This window comes from Rattus norvegicus, chromosome 11, assembly GCF_036323735.1.
Source record: "Rattus norvegicus strain BN/NHsdMcwi chromosome 11, GRCr8, whole genome shotgun sequence".
Lineage (NCBI taxonomy): Eukaryota > Metazoa > Chordata > Mammalia > Rodentia > Muridae > Rattus > Rattus norvegicus.
In genome coordinates, this window is record NC_086029.1 from 46,701,940 (window position 1) to 46,718,145 (window position 16,206).

The window sequence follows — 16,206 nt, forward strand, 5'->3', positions numbered from 1 at the left end:
GCCAATCTTCCAAGTATTCTTTATTGAGCTCTTATTAAACCACCCACATAAATACATATAATAAATACAAAACCAGCACTTTTTAGAAGTCTTTGCTTTGAAGAGCACCCTTCTTCCCTGTATTCCAGACTTACTTCCCCACGTTTACAAAGGACTCTACATCCTTCACTGGTCCTTTGGGGCCCAACATCCCTGGCAGAAGCCTGGGGAGGGAACTCACACATAGTCATTCAACCTGTACCCACTGTGTGCAGCTGAGGTCACCGAGGGGGCACGGTTGTCCTTGTAGGCTGCTGGTGGGCGGTAGGCAGGGGCGGTGGCTGTGGTGGTGGCCCCAGCCCTGGACTGGGGCTGGTAGGGTCTGTAGGGGCCCTCGTCCTGGCACGACAGGCAGAGCAGGGTGCCCCCGATGAGAGACAGGGATGAGGAGATGAAGCCCAGGTACAGGGCCTGGCCGATCTCAAACTTCATGCCACTGGGCAGCAGAGGGTTGTAAAAATTCTGCACCACATCATTCGTGGTCCAGGACACAGCCACCATGCACAGCAGGCCTGCCAGCAGGAAGAGCGCGCCTCCCAACACCGCGAAGGTGGTCTTGGCGGGTGTGCCCTTGGCACAGCGAGTGCACTTCATGCCCACTACGGCGCAGGCGCAGGCCATGCCCGACAGCAGGCAGGAGATGACCATGAGCGCCCGGGCCGCCTGTAGGTCCCGGGGTAGCGCCAGCAGCGAGCGGTAGATCTGACACTGGTAGATGCCTGTGCTGTGCCACACACACTCCATCCACAGTCCCTTCAGGTAGGACACGGCCGTCAGGATGTTGGTGCCCACATGGGCCGTCCTCCGCCAGTGCGGCAGGATAGTAGTGATGAGCGTTCCCACCATGCCCAGGAAGCTAAGCAGGAAGCCTAGGAGCTGGACCGCTGTGCTGGCCATGGTCGAGGGCTCCGCTAGCCGCGCCGGGCAGTGCCCAGGTCCTCAGGGATGGATCTGGTCCTTAGGTGCCCGCGGGAGGCCTAATAAAGCCAGGGAGGAGAGAGGGGAGGCAAGAAAAGGGAACTGGGTTAAATATTATCTCGATGCCTTTATTTCTGTCAGTGAAACACTTTTCCATAGGCAGTTGGTATGATAATTAACATATCCTGGAAAAAAATGGAGGCTCTACAAGGCGGAAGAACAGAGCTGGAAGAAGAGGATGCAGGTCTCAGCAGCCTGTGCTTCCTGGAGACCCCAGAGAACTCCAAAGCTCCCATTCTGAATGTCTCCTGGGACCTATGACTTATGGGAAGCACACCGGGGAAGTTCTACCTTATATCTACACTCAGGTTTTTCTGTTACAACTAAGGCTTCCTTCTGTTTGGGTCAATAATCAGTAATAACAAATGTTGACCACACAGCTTGGACTGATGTGCCTTAAGGTGTGTACGGGCTGCGACTTAGGGAACAGCCTTGGGGCCTGTGTCTGTAAGGGGGTCTGCCTTAGAGGCAGGCCCGGAGGCTGTTTTGGAATTTGGACCTGATGTGACACCAAGCTTGCCGTCTCCTGCCCAGGGACAGGATCCCAAGTGACCAGAGGCATAGGTGCATCTGACAAGAGTGTAAGCCAAGGCCACAGAGACTGCCCAGCATAGGGGACTCTCTCAAGTCACAGAACAGTCCCCAGCTGCCCCACATCGCCCAGGGTCCGCAGAGTGGAAGGTCAGACCTACACTGGGCTCCCCAACTGACTCCTGACCTGAATTCTAGGCTGCCCCAACCCTCTCTTGTCAAGGTTACCCATTAAAGACTGTAGGCAAGCTTAACTGCCTGAGCCCACAAGGCTTGGCCGGTGGACTAGTCTGGGGAGGTCTAAGTCTATTTATGGAAAGCAAGGGGAGCTAATTTTAGAAATCACTAGGTTTTGCTATTTTTAAGTTTAAGATTTTTCTAATTTAAGAAGTGTTAATGAGCTCCCCACCCCCACCCCCAGCAGCAGCAGCAAGCAATCCTTCCAGGCTTGGCTTCTCATTTTAAGGCCATTCATTCAGTAGAAAACACATTAACTGAACGAGTCTCCTTGGAAACTGCCTGACTCTCCTCCTGAACTGCTGCTGAAGGCTCCACCCTTCACTGCTGTTTCCTTAGGAAGGCCCTGCCTCGAGCTGGCCAATGTGCACTGTGCTGGACCGACCTGCCCAGGGCTGACTTTGGTGTTCCCTGTGGGCTACCGTTCCCCGCCCCCCACCCCCACAGGCATGTGTACAACTGTGGAAACATTTGCTAGAGAGATGGGAGTCCAAGGCAAACGTTCTAAAAGCCCTCAGTGGTCCAGGTGGGCGGGGCCGCATCTCAAGGTGAAGGCGTTGAGTCTTGCAGGGGTGCTCTGTGTGTGTGTATGTGTGTGTGTGTGTGTGTGTGTGTATGTGTGTGTATGAGTGTGTATGTGTGTATGTGTGTGTTTATGTGTATGTGTGTATATGTGTGTGTGGGTATATGGGTATATGTTTGTGTGTGCATGTGTGTATGTGTGTGTATGTATGTATATGTGTGTATGTGTATGTGCATGTGTGTGTATGTGTGTGTATGTATGTGTATATGTATGTGTATATGTGTGTATGTGTGTGTGAGTATATGTGTTTATGTGTGTGTATGTGTGTATATATGTGTATGTGTGTGTATGTGTGTATATGTGTGCATGTGTGTATATATGTGTATGTGTGTGTATGTGTGTATATGTGTGCATGTGTGTGTGTGTGTATATGTGTGTGTGTGTGTGTGTGTGTGTGTGTTGGGGGTGGCTTCCCTGCACCCTGAGGAGTTTTAGAGACAGTCATTACAGTTCCATACTTTCTATAACTTTAAGTACTTGTCAGTCTGGCAGACATTGACAGTTTAAGTTGACAGGACTTCCAATGCCTCACAGGGTCTGTGAGAGCCACAGGCAGGCAATTATGCAACCAGAGCTAAATGACCTGATAGTGTGCACTGTGCTCATTCAGGAAGAGTGGGAGCCTATGTCCTCTCCCAAGTCACACATTAAAATGACATGTTGTAGCATAACTCCAACTAGATACACAAGTAAAGAAAACTCCTTTTCCTAATAAGAAAGCATGTGTTGGTTAGATAAAAAACACTATTTGGGGTACAAGACCTTCCGAGGTCATTTTGACTTCAGTAAGCTGCAGCAAGCTCCTGCACACTCAGTGGAGACCGCAGAAAGCCATGTGGATCTCAGGAACCCTCAGCCTTTCCCTGAGGCATCATCTCGCTACCTAAGTTCTTTACAAATACAGATTAGGTTGCCAAGCTGGCTCAGTGAGCAAAGGTGCTTGCTGCTAAGCCTGACAGTCAAGAGTTCAATCCCTGGGATCTCAATGGCAGAAAGAAAGAACCAACTCCTTCAAGTTGCCCCTTGACCTCTATCTGCATGCCCCCACCCCCACTATATGCACATACATGTATGTGTAATACACTAACTTAATACTTTTTAAAGCGCAGATCAACATTTTAAGATGAAATAACTGAATTTCAGTTAAAAAGGAAAAAACCTCAGTATTTTCATAGCAATTTTTCTTAGTTGTGTAGGTTTGCTAGGTTATTTTTTTTCATTAATAAAAAACATCTGCCCTACAAGAACAAAGTATAAGAACAAAGAAAACTAAAAGAAAAAGCGCATATCCCACTGATCAATACAAGAATACCTTTAGTGTTAAGTGATTATTAAATAGTACTAGCTGGCTTTGTTTTAGTGAAGAAGGCTTTCTAAAGAAGATGCTATGGGTTAAACTATAATCCCCCCCAAAAGATATATGAAGTCCTAACTCCCAGGACCTCAGAAATGGGGAGATTACACACATGGGCAGGGACAGGTTGGGGAAGGCCAGGCCCCTAAACCAAGATTAGTTTCTCCGTGAGAAGATACCGTGGACTGAGAGAGGACGAGGACTGTGACGACTGAGGCAGTCTGGAATGACATCAAGAAGCCTAAAATTTCCAGAAGTTTGGGGAGAGTCTTGGAGACAGGCAGGCCCTCAGCACTCAGGAGGAGCACCCCTGGGGAGCCTAGGTCCCAGACTTTTGGAACCAATCTCTGTTTTGTTAAGCATCCCTGACTTAACAACCCCTCCCCCTCCCCCAGCCCTGTCCGCTCAGCTCAGGAAGTTAGAGAGACACACTCAAGTCTGAGGACACGAGGGAGACTCCTCCAGAGCACAGTGCTGGCGCTCCTGGTCTCACTGGTAAATACCAAACAGCCTTCTACCTCTATGTCCCAAAATGTAGAGGACAGATAATGAGGAGACCCAGCTAGAAAGTCCCCCGTAGACCTGAGGTTCGAAGGCAAGCTCTGTCTAACCAGCCCACACAGGGATCAAATGGCAAGACTTCCCTGTGTTAGAAATAAACACTGAAATAAAGGAATAAAGAATTGGCTTAGCCCGGGAAGAGTTTGAGACTACGCTGTGTGCAGCTTGCTGCCTGCACGACCACCATGAACTCCTCAGGGACATTGTCGTTTGTGTTTCTTTCTCCTTTCTTAAAAAAAAAAAGAGAGAGATTTATTTATTATGTGCATATATGTGTGCCCATACTGCTTGCGTGCGTGTGTGTATGTTCGTGCGTGTGTGTGTGTGTGTGTGTGTGTGTGTGTGTGTGTGTGTGTGTGGCCCATGGAGGTCAGAGGGGGTTGAATCCCTTGGAACTAGAGTTATATAACTGTATACCCCCGATGCGGGTGCTGGAGTCCTCTGCAAAAACAGTAGGCGCCCTTGACCAGTAAGCCATCTTTCCAGTCCCCCACTGCCCCATGACAGTGTCTGAATTACTGTCAGTTTTCTTAAATCAACATGTCTTGGTTTCATAGATCATAAAAACCCAAATTAGGGGTGCAGGCCGGGTGTGGGTGAGGTGGTTCACAGCTTCCCAGTCTTTACCTTGGAAATATAGTAGAGTTCAGGGGGCCCCCATAGAGTTAGGACCTGGATCAAGACAGACAGGCGGGTGGGAGGGAGGGGGAAGAGAAACCCCAAACCAAGCCCTGTCACAGCCAGGCTGGGAATCTCCAAATCTCCAGGGATAAGACAGCACAGACCTGTAAACTCTGCGGACCTCTGAACGTTAGACATTTGAGCACTGAACTAGGGCCATTGGCCAGGGTTACAGATGCGGTGCCAGGTAAAATGTAAGGCAAAGATTTACTACGGACACTAAATAAAATGCTGTGGAAACTGTTCCAAGGCCACCCTCAGCCAGCGCATCTTGAGTTCGGTGTTCAAAGCCTCCGTGTTCAGACCTGCTGCTAATGTGTCCATCCGTTGATGGTGGGTTCTTAGGCAATCTGCAGTGTGCATCTGTTATCCCCATAAGGGTGGGAAAAGTCTAAAGTGGTTAAGCGACTGGGCCGATGGGGAGACAAAGAGGAGGGAGCACTGTGGCCCCGGCTCGAAGAGCACAGGTGCTCAGAGGCAGATGGGATGTGCCCACAGCGAGAGACAAATGGTGAGAGTGGTGGCCTAGGGCCACTGGACAAATGGAAGGCTGCAGGGCTGTGGCTGAGGTGGGTGACTCTGGATGTCTAGCTATCTAGTCCAGTGCTGTTGTTGTGTCCTTGTCATAATGTTTGGAATAAGAGTGAGATTTGCAGTGGTAGGGCATTATTCTTTTCTTTCTTTCCTTCTTCTTTTTCTTTTTCTTTTTCTCTTCTTCTTCTTCTTCTTCTTCTTCTTCTTCTTCTTCTTCTTCTTCTTCTTCTTCTTCCTCTTCTTCTTCTTCTTCTTCTTCTTCTTCTTCTTCTTCTTCTTCTTCTTCTTCTTCTTCTCCTCCTCCTCCTCCTCCTCCTCCTCCTCCTCCTCCTCCTCCTCCTCCTCCTCCTCCTCCTCCTTCTCCTCCTCCTCCTCCTCCTCCTACAAATCCGCTGGCTGCCGCTCCTGGACCTCCTCCTCCTCCTCCTCCTCCTCCTCCTCCTCCTCCTCCTCCTCCTCCTCCTCCTCTTCCTCTTCCTCTTCCTCTTCTTCTCCTCCTCCTCCTCCTCCTCCTAATTCTTCTTCTTTTGTTAGAAGGGTCATAGTTCACACAGCTCAGGTTGACCTCACATTTACTCCATAGCCAAGGATGAACTTCTGACCCTCTTGACTCTACCTGACAGTGCTGGGATTGCAGATAGGCCTTATACGCCTGCCTTATATGGTGCAAAAGAGAGAACCTTTGAGCATGTTGGGCAAGCACTTTACCAGCCAATGATACTGTGATATATGTACTTTTAATTTTCAATTAATTGATTGATTAGTCTTGCAACAGACTCATAGATACCAGGCTGGGCTTAAATTTGATTTGTAGGGGTTGGGGATTTGGCTCAGTGGTAGAGCGCTTGCCTAGGAAGCGCAAGGTCCTGGGTTCAGTCCCCAGCCCCGAAAAAAAGAAAAAAGAAAAAAAAATTTTGATTTGTAACCAAAGATGTCCTTGAACTTCTGATCCTCCTGCCTCTGCTTCCTGAGTTCGGGTATTACAGGTGTGCAGGACCACATCCACTTTGTGGGGTGTTAGACCTCACGCCCTGGACCGTGCATGCTAGGCAAGCACTCTACAAACTGAGTTACATCTAACCCTGCCTGTACTTTTTACATGTTGAGAAGTTAAGAGTGGACTGGCTGTATATGATGAGAATTCATGGGTCCAGAGAGAAGGTAGCATGTAGCCCTGTGGCTTGTCTTTCACATGTATGCTATGATCAAGCCTTGCACAGTCTCTGAGGCACCCTGGATGGTAGAGGTTACTCTTCTGCTTTCAAGCGGAGCCCATTTCAAACAGACCCTTGTTCAGAAAGTCTTGGGTATTTCAAGATGGTAGCAGCGACCAGGAGTGTTCACAGCCCAGTGAGCATTTCAGGGTTGCCTGGCTCCTTGGAACATCAGGCACGCAACCTTGCTTGTGACGGTGGACCCAGGAACTGGGCACGGGGGTTTCCCCCTATTAAACAGACGAAAACATCTGGTTGGGAGTTTAAAAGAAGCAGGAGACTGTCTCGCAGCGTTCTGCGGTATAAAAATATGGTTTCACGGGCTTGTTTTTTCTTCAGTGTAACCTCTGTGAATAGGGTCCAAGGAGGCGCCTTTCAAAAACAAAGCTGTTGTTTGTCTCCTGGGTCCAGGAGCGGCAGCCAGCGGAAACTGACCTGGGTCCCTGTGACAGCCTGCCTATTAGGAGTGAAGGTACGGCCCTCTCTTCCTTTCTTTTATAGTCACCCAACAGGCAAGACAGGAGAGGCTGCCTCTGTTCATACTTTGCAGCCACCATCAAATGGCCCTGGTGGACATCCCCCATTGGTTGTTACTGTTGGCTGATCCCCCCGAAAGCTCGTGGTCCTGGTTTGCAGCCACACACATGTCCTGCAAACTCTGCGGAGACTCGCTGCCTGAATGAGAAATACACAGACCCAGCGGAAGGAGCTGAGTGGAAAGCTCCAAGAATCACTCCTGAGCTGGCAAGACGCACTGCCTGACTCTCAAGAAGGTGCTGGTACAAGGTGGACTTTCATACTCCTGTACTACAGAGGATCTTTTCTGATGTAGGCAAGAAAACGATTTTTTAAAAAAAGGACAAAGATATTCGACTCCATTGATTTTTTTTTTAATCTACACACATACTGGCACGCACACCAACATGCACACATGCACACCCACACCTGTATGTATGCACGCACATACACACCAAGGCTGGGGATACAGCTTAGAGGATAGAAACACTAGCTGTATACCCCTGAGAACCACGCAGAGCCTGATGCTTGGAATCCACAAACGTCTGGATGTGGTACCCTGCATCTGTAATCCCAGTGCTTTTTGGAAGCACTGTAATGGCTTTTCTGCCTCAAACCTCAAACATCCTTATTCTTTTCCTTGAGTTGCTTTGGTCACATCAGCCAGGAAAGTCGCCAAGACAGTGATAGTTTCATGGCACCCAGAGAAGGATTCACTTTCCTTCCCCTGTGTGGTTTCTCCTGTAGACGCCTCACGGGATGTTGATCCCATTGCACAGATGAACAAGTAGAGTACAGTAAGCTTCCAAGATTGGTGGATCTCAGGCATCCAGATAGGGGCAGGGGCGGGTACTTCCTCCCACCCTGAGTGACTGCAAGTGACCTGCTCAGTCTCTGTGACACATCACCACCCTGAGGCAGAGGCTTCCTCCGCTGTGTAGAAGATGCTGAGATAAGACAGTAAGAACCTGCAAGCCTAGTCTGGAGCATGTCAGCAGATGCAGGGGAATGGGGCTGAGGTTTGATCTTCCGATAGATTAGGGACAAGGAAGCTCCGAGCTCACAGGCTGTCTCAGATCCAGGCAGAGACCTTGGGTCTGGTATCGTGGGCAACCCTCTAGTTTGCCAGCCTCAAAGCTAAAGCTAGGACCGAAAGGATTCAGACCTTCAAAAGTGTAAGAGTTAAGCCTCTCGGTGGGAATTAAAAACCCAAGTCCCAGATATCTAATGCTAATCCCAATTCCCTTTCTATTTCAGTCAGGGTCCTGTCATCTGTGTGGCTCAAGATAGTTCAGGGTTTTAGATAAAATTGCATGGGATTTTCCCTCTTGCTGTCGTCTTTTACCTTTATTAAGAGAGAGCCAAAAGGCTGGAGACATGGTTCAGTCAGTAATGTGCTTGCTGTGCAAGCCTGACTCCCCAAGTTTGATGCCCAACCCAGAACTCACATCAAAAGGTAGGCATGGAGGCCAGAGCTTAAAATCCCAGCACCGGAGAGATGGTGGGTCCCTGCACTCTCTAGTCAGCCAGCTCACTAACTAACTGGTGAGCTCCAGGCTAACGTGAGACCCTGCCTCAAACAACGAGATGGAAAATACTCAAGCACACATCCTCATAATCATTCACAGAGAGAGATGATGGATGGACGGACGGACAGACAGACAGATAAATAGGGGAACCAAGCTCTTGTATTTCCTTCTCCCAAGTGGGTGTATGTGTGAGTTTGGGGCTCAGGTAGAGGTCCCCGTGAGGAAGAAGATGCCCTCAAAGCAGAAGTTATGAACAGCGCTGAACCGTGCTGGTTCCCCAGAAGGACTCAGAGCAGACAGAGACAACAGTAACACTTCCCAGGCTGACACAGTCTTCAAGCATCCAGATTCAGCCCTTGCTCCCAAATTGAGACCCAGAAAGCGAAGAGAGAGCTCTGCCCAGAAACTGTGGGACCAAACTCCTGCCCTCCCTAGGTTCTCAGCAGCTTGGCTGCCCTTTGAGCCTCATGTTTTAGGTCCCCTGGACACCCAGGCCCAAGGACCACAACGACCCCTTCACTTGGAGAACGCTCCCTTTCGCCAGGCCGCTGACCTGCGTTCCAACTCACCCACCCACACGCCTGACAGGCAGGGGCCCAGCTTTGTAGATAAATGGCTGCCAACCACAGCCACTCCACTCACATACAGAACAGCTCGAGTCCCATCCACCTCGACACTCCGACGCAGGTAGACCCCGGAGACACAGCAAGGACACTGAAGACTTCCAGCTTAGCCTCATTCACCAAATGGGAGCTTCAAGGCCAGGGTGCTTGCGAGACAGTGGTCTGGTCAATTACGGTCTCTGAGTGGGGCCTGCGTGGGCATACATGCCCTCTGGTTAGAAGATTAACTAGCTGGTGCGCCCTACAAGGTGGCCCTGCTGAGGCAAACATTCAAGACCAACCAGAAATGTCATATCTGCATTTGATACAAGAATGCCAGAGATGTCTACACACGGCTGGCTAATGGGTCCCTGTGCCTGGCAGGTGAAACCTCACCTTTCCTACTCACTGTCCTGTGTCAGCCTTTTCTGACCTCCCTGTTCTGGCTTTGTCGGCCACCAGACTCCCGAGCTGCAGCTGCTGGCCACAGTGACTCGCCCTCCGAGCCATCCACCTGACGTGGCTGTGGACTTTTTCCTGGTTGAGCAATTTGTTTTCCCAAGCCTAGTTGCCTTTCTAGTTGATTCCATTAGCTCTCTACACTACTGAACCAAGGTTTTCAGACACCTCCCATGATACTCTTCAGTCACTGGGACTTTGGGGGGGACGCTGTGGAAAACTATAACAGGCAGATGGCCCTGGGCATGGCTCAGCCTACTTCCCTGTCCCTAGCAATAATAGTGGAGACAGAGAGGGAGCACTGCGGGAGAGCGGTGAGCCTGCAGCACTTAGTGTCTGCTTCATCTGTAAAGTTCTTGTGTTTTATTTGTATTTCCCTTTCACTCACTTGGACTGTGTGCGAGTCTGTGTGTTTATATATGTGTCTCTCTGTGTGTCTGACTGTCTGTGTGTGTCTGTATATGTGTGTCTGTGTGTGTATCTGCACATGTATGTCTGCATGTGTATCTGTGTGTGTCCGTATATGCACACATATCTGTGTGTGTATGTATCTGCACATGTATGTGTGTATGTGTATCTCTGTGTGTGTATATGTGTGTCTCTGTGTGTATATATCTATATCTCTATGTGTGTGTCTGTATATGTGTGCCTGTGTGTCTATGTCTCTCTATGTGTGTCTGTGTGTATATTTGCACATGTGTGTTTGTGTGTGTATCTGCACATGTATGTGTGATGTGTATCTCTGTGTGTGTCTATGTGTGTCTATGTCTCTCTATGTGTGTCTGTGTGTGTATCTGCACATGTATGTCTGCATGTGTATCTCTGTGTGTATCTATATATGTATGTCTGTGTGTATGGCTCTCTTTATGTGTCTGTCTTTATGTGTGTATGTAAATGTGTGTCTGTGTGTATCTGCACATGTATGTGTGTATGTGTATCTCTGTGTGTACATATGTGTATCTCTGTGTGTACATATGTGTGTCTCTGTGTGTATATATCTGTATCTTTGTGTGTGTGTCTGTATATGTATGTCTTTGTGTGTATATGTCTCTCTCTATGTGTCTGTCTTTATGTGTGTATGTATATGTGTGTCTGTGTATGTATCTGCACATGTATGTGTGTATGTGTATCTCTGTGTGTGTATATGTGTGTCTTTGTGTGTATTTATCTGTATCTCTGTGTGTGTCTGTATATGTGTGTCTCTGTGTGTATATATTCGTATCTCTCTGTGTGTGTATATTCGTATCTCTGTGTATATGTGTCTGTGTGTCTATGTCTCTCTATGTGTGTCTGTGTGTATTTGCACATGTGTGTCTGTGTGTGTATATGTGTATCTCTCTGTGTGTTGTATATGTGTGTCTGTGTGTGTATCTGCACATGTATGTCTGTGTGTGTATGTGTGTCTGTGTGTGTGTCTGTATATGTGTGTTTGTGTGTGTCTATGTCTCTCTATGTGTGTCTGTGTGTGTATCTGCACATGTGTGTCTGTGTGTGTATATGTGTATCTCTCTGTGTGTGTCTATATATGTGTGTCTGTGTGTATCTGCACGTGTGTGTCTGTATGTGTATGTCTGTTTCTCTGTGTGTGCATATGTGTGTATACATGTATATGTGTGTGTGTTTGTATGTGTGTGTGTGTATATCTGTAAATATATGTGTCTATGTGTGTGTGTCTATCTGTCTGTTTGGAGATAAGAAGTTGACATCAAATGCTTTCTTATTCACTGTACTTACTTTGTGACTCAGGGTCTCTCACTGTACCTGGTGGGGCTCGATAGTGGGTTATGGAGTGAGCTCCAGAGAGCAGCCTGTTTCTGCCTCCAGAGCCCTGAAGTTACAGGTTTGCCACTGGGCCCAGCTTTCTATGTAGGTGCTGGGTTGCAGACTCAGGTTCTCATGTTTGGGATGTAAACACTTTCCCAGGCCTCACAGTGTCTCTCTTTTTTTTTTTTTTTTTGGTTCTTTTTTTCGGAGCTGGGGACCGAACCCAGGGTCTCACAGTGTCTCTTAACTGCACCCTACATCCCATTGAGAGACTTCCTGCTGAGATGACATCATTGAAGGCATGCGCCTCCCTGGAGGTAGGACAATGGATTTTGCAAACTCAAGGCATTTGAAGAATACTGGTGTCTGCTGGGGGTGCCAGAGTGGACAGTCTGCGAATGTTCTGATAGAACTTTTTTATTGAGGTGGAGGTGACCACTGTGTAACCAAGGTCAGCTCTAACTCTGAATTCTCCTCTTTAGCCTTCTGAATTTTGGCACTAGAGCCGTGCAACACTGTGCTGTTGACACAGAGCTGGGAGATGGCACTCAGGGCTTCATCTGTGTTGAGCAAACGCTCTAGTGCCTGCACTCCATCCCCAGACTTAGATAACGCCCAGATTACAGTGGCCTTAGCTTCTCAGCACTCACTGCCCGTGCTTAGGAAACCCTCAACAGAGAGAAAGAAAAAGAGGAAGCAATTTATTTTGTTTTCAATAGATTTTATTTTATATTTAAAGCATGTGTGGAGCTGGAGGGATAGCTCAGGGGTTAAGAGCACTGACTGCTCTTCCAGAGGTCCTGAGTTCAATTCCCAGCAACCACATGGTGGCTCACAACCATCTGTAATGGGATCTGATGCCCTCTTCTGGTGTGTCTGAAGATAGCAACTGTGTACTCATACATGAAACAAATAAATCTTTTTTTAAAAAGTGTATGTGAGTGTGCATGTGTGTGCACATGAGTGTGGGTACCTTCAAGGCCAGAATAGGGTGACGGATCTCTGGAGCTGAAGTGAGAGGAAGTTGTGAATCATTTGACCTGGAGACTGGGAACTCCACTCTGGACCTTGGCAAGAGCAGTGTACTTTTGATCCCTGAGCCAGCTCTCTAGATCTCAGACAAAGACATGTGATGGTCAAAGAGTATGAGGTCAGAGATAACAACTGAATTTTGTCTATCTACCTGTCTGTCCGTCCGTCTGTCTGTCCATCCGTCCATCCATCTATCTCTTTTTGAGACAGGTTCTCCCTATGTAGCTCTGGCTGTCCTAAAACTCACTTTGTAGACCAGGATGGTCTCAAACTCACAGAGATCCGCCTGCCTCTGCCTTCCTAGTGCTGGGACTAAAGGCCTGTGCCACAATATCCTGTCCCCAGTGAGGGATCCTAAGGGAACTAAAAGCGGCTCAAGAGGACTGGAGAGATGGCTCAGTGGTTAAGAGCACTTGCTGCTCTTGCAGAGGACCTCAGTTTGGATCCCAGAACCTAAATTTGGTGGCTCTAATGGATCCGACACCTTCTTACGTCCACATATATGGACACATACACTCACACGCAGACGCCTTCTACTATCCATAGAAATAAAGTTACTTTTAAAGTGTAGTAACAGTTAATAATAATTATTGTTGTTGTTGTTATTGTTATTGTTATTGTTGCTGTTGTTGTTGTTGTTAGGCCCTCGAGTTGTAAGATTCTAACTTCCCACAGATGGCTAATCAGTTCTAATCAGTCTTGTTCAGCCTCACCTAGTCTTTTTTTTTTTTATTCTGGGATCCTCAATTCAAATAATCATCTAAGAGCATAGCTCTGCCACAGTAAGTCCATTTCTGTCTCCAAACTGCTTTTGTGACCTCAAATGAACATCTGGATCCCTAAGCTGCCCCCTCCCTGTCTCCAGAGTCTAGAGGCTACTCATTCCTCTTTCTGTCTCTACAAACTTCCCTGCTCTGAATGTCCCACATGTGGGGACGGACAATCTTTATTTTTGTGATTGACTTCACTTAGAAGTCGAGTGTCCCCAAGACAGGCTTCCCTCACTCTTTTTTTTCTTTTTCTTTTTTTTTTTGGAGCTGGGGACCGAACCCAGGGCCTTGCACTTGCTAGGCAAGCGCTCTACCACTGAGCTAAATCCCCAACCCCGCTTCCCTCACTCTTAACTGTCCCTGGCAGCTGCTGTATGTGTTGTGGCCCTGCTCAGAGCAGACATGGTGAGAATTTGTCTCCTGACCAAGTGCTCTGACGCTCTCTCAGGCTGGAGAGTACCAATCAATGGATGGATGAAGACTAATCCACACCTTTATGTTAAGACTGAGTCACGTGATGTCCCAGTGATGACGTCTTTAAGCCCAAGAAGGCTGGGCAGTCTTATTCACCCAAAGGCTCAAACCGGCCCATAGGCCCGAGACCCTCCATGTTTTAGTCCCAAACTGGAATGTTCATTCTAAACAAAGAAAAAAAAATCAAGACTAATGAGAGTCTAACACAATGTCCATACATCACACAGGACTGTGTCATATTCACGCTTAATATAACAGTCCCAAAAATACCATTAAAATACAGATACTTTGTTGTATATGGTGCTGTGGATGGAAGTTGGGGTGTCATACATGACAGATGTGAGTTATAGGTGGCTATGAGCCTCAAGTGTCCTTTGCTGACACCGTGCCTGTCCTGGTGGCGCTATGGCTATCGGATAAACCTTTAAACTGTATTCTCAGCAGACTAGGACCTTCTACCAACCTAAGCTAAGAGCCATCAGCTAGTGTATGGGAACAGTAACAGCCTTGTCCATGTGTAGGACCCCCAACCCGAGATCTGACCAGCGTATGGGTAAACATCTTAATTTATCTTTGTTATGAAACTAACGAAATCTGAGATAACTGCGTCTATGGTGTAACATGTCTGTATATTCTTTTATTATTAATATTTTGTTGTATGCATATGGATGTTTTGCCTGAGTGTACATCTGTGTACAGTGCCCAAGAAGGTGAGAGAATGGTGTTGGGTCTCTGTGACTCCAGTTGTAGATGGTCGTGAGCCACCATGTGGGTGCTGGGGATGGACCGCAAGTCTTCTGGAAGAGCAGTAAGCCCTCCTGTGGCTGAGCCATCGTATCAGTCCTAGAACATGTCTTCTGAGCAAACCCAATCTGTTCCTGGGTCACTTGGACTCGGCTCAGAACAAACTATTGTTTATTCCCTTTGAAGTAAGAGCTGTTTTGAGTCAACGTTAAAATTTTAGTAAATTTTAGTTTCCAGGCATTTCTGTTGTTTAGTTTTTCATTACTGCCACAAATACTGAAATACTTTAAAAGAAGGAAGGTTTATTTGTGTTCAGATTTTAGAGATGCTACCCATGGCCAGCTGGCCTATTGCTCTTAAGGGCTTCATGGTGGATGTTCATGTGTGAGTGTGTATATGTGTATGTGTGTGTGTGTGCATACATATGTACGCATGTGTGCTTGCATGTATATCTCTGTGTGCACATGTGTGTATGTGTGTGCATGTGTGTGAGTGTTTATGTGTAAGCTTGTGAGTATATGTGAGTACACATGTGTGTGTCTCTGTGCACATGTGTGTATGTGTGTGCGTTTGTGTGTGCATGTATGCATGTGTGCTTGCATGTATATCTCTGTGTGTACATGTTCATATGTGTGTGCACTTGCACATGTGTGTATGTGTATGTTTGTGAGTGTATGTGAGTGTACACATGTGTGTGCATGTGTGTCCGTGTGTGCATGTGTGTGTGCACGTGTGTGTGTGTATGTGTGTTAGAATGCTGTTCTCTGTGGCTGAACAGATACGGAAGGGGTCTTACAATCTTCTTCATGAGAATGTCTCTCAACAAAACCCCTCTCATTAGGCCTATCTGCTCCCAATGGTGCCACCCTGAGGACCAAGGCTTGATGTGTGTAGACAACTGGTTCTCGGGGTGGTAGGTTGATGTCATTATGCAGGTGAAGGCAGGTACAAGATAGAACGAGGCCTGTATTTAGACAAGAAGGAAGGATGGGGGAGAGAAAAGTTTTAGAGAGGCAGAGGAGACTGGAGAGAGAGGGAAGCAGCCAAGAGAACATGGAGGCAGATGTTAAGATTTCTCTCTGCACATTTACAGGCTGTTATGACTATTCTTAAGGGATGGATGTGTACAGGGCTTCATGTGTCTAGATGAGCAAACTATATCTTATCTAGGTGGGTGGTAAATATCCTTATCAATTGGTTGTAAGTTAAGTGTGTGGATGTATTGTATATTGAGCATTTGACACATACATTTAGTTCATGGGTTCCAGTTTGCTGAGTAATGATTTCACTGGGTGTTGGGAGCAGAGTCCATGGCAGGAAGCCATGTTAGTCTATAGAATGCTTGGGGCTAGCGTGGTGTGGGGCCATGCTAACATGGCCTGTGGAATGCAATGTGTGAATCAGACGTAGTAAAATCCCGTCGAGGGGACAGTGTGTGAAAGTGATAACAGAGAAACAGCTAGAGTGCGCGAGTCCGCTCGGAGTGGGAGCTCGTGGGAACCAGGTTGAGCGACTTTTTTAATTATAGCACAACACGGGGTTGCAAGGTTTTGTCCCATATTATAATATATAAATATGAAAGCATAAATACAAAGCATTGAGTT

At 47.5% G+C, this 16,206-nt stretch overlaps 1 protein-coding gene across 4 annotated transcripts in view; it reads right to left on the reverse strand.

Moving 5' to 3' along the window:
* The window catches only part of Cldn14 (claudin 14), a 97,110-nt gene continuing 80,904 nt past the window's right edge, over nt 1-16,206 (reverse strand). Inside the window, exons 1-2 of one of the 4 annotated variants that reach the window (XM_006248059.4) lie at nt 9,756-9,960; nt 1-1,016 (exon numbers count right to left, since the gene is read on the reverse strand). In XM_006248059.4, coding sequence (XP_006248121.1) covers nt 217-936 — 720 coding nt within the window. In that variant the 5' untranslated portion in view covers nt 937-1,016; nt 9,756-9,960 and the 3' untranslated portion in view covers nt 1-216. Of the gene's footprint in view, nt 1,017-9,399; nt 9,961-16,206 lie in introns of those variants that run through there. The other 3 variants (NM_001013429.1, XM_006248058.5, XM_039088410.2) reach the window with 3 other exon arrangements.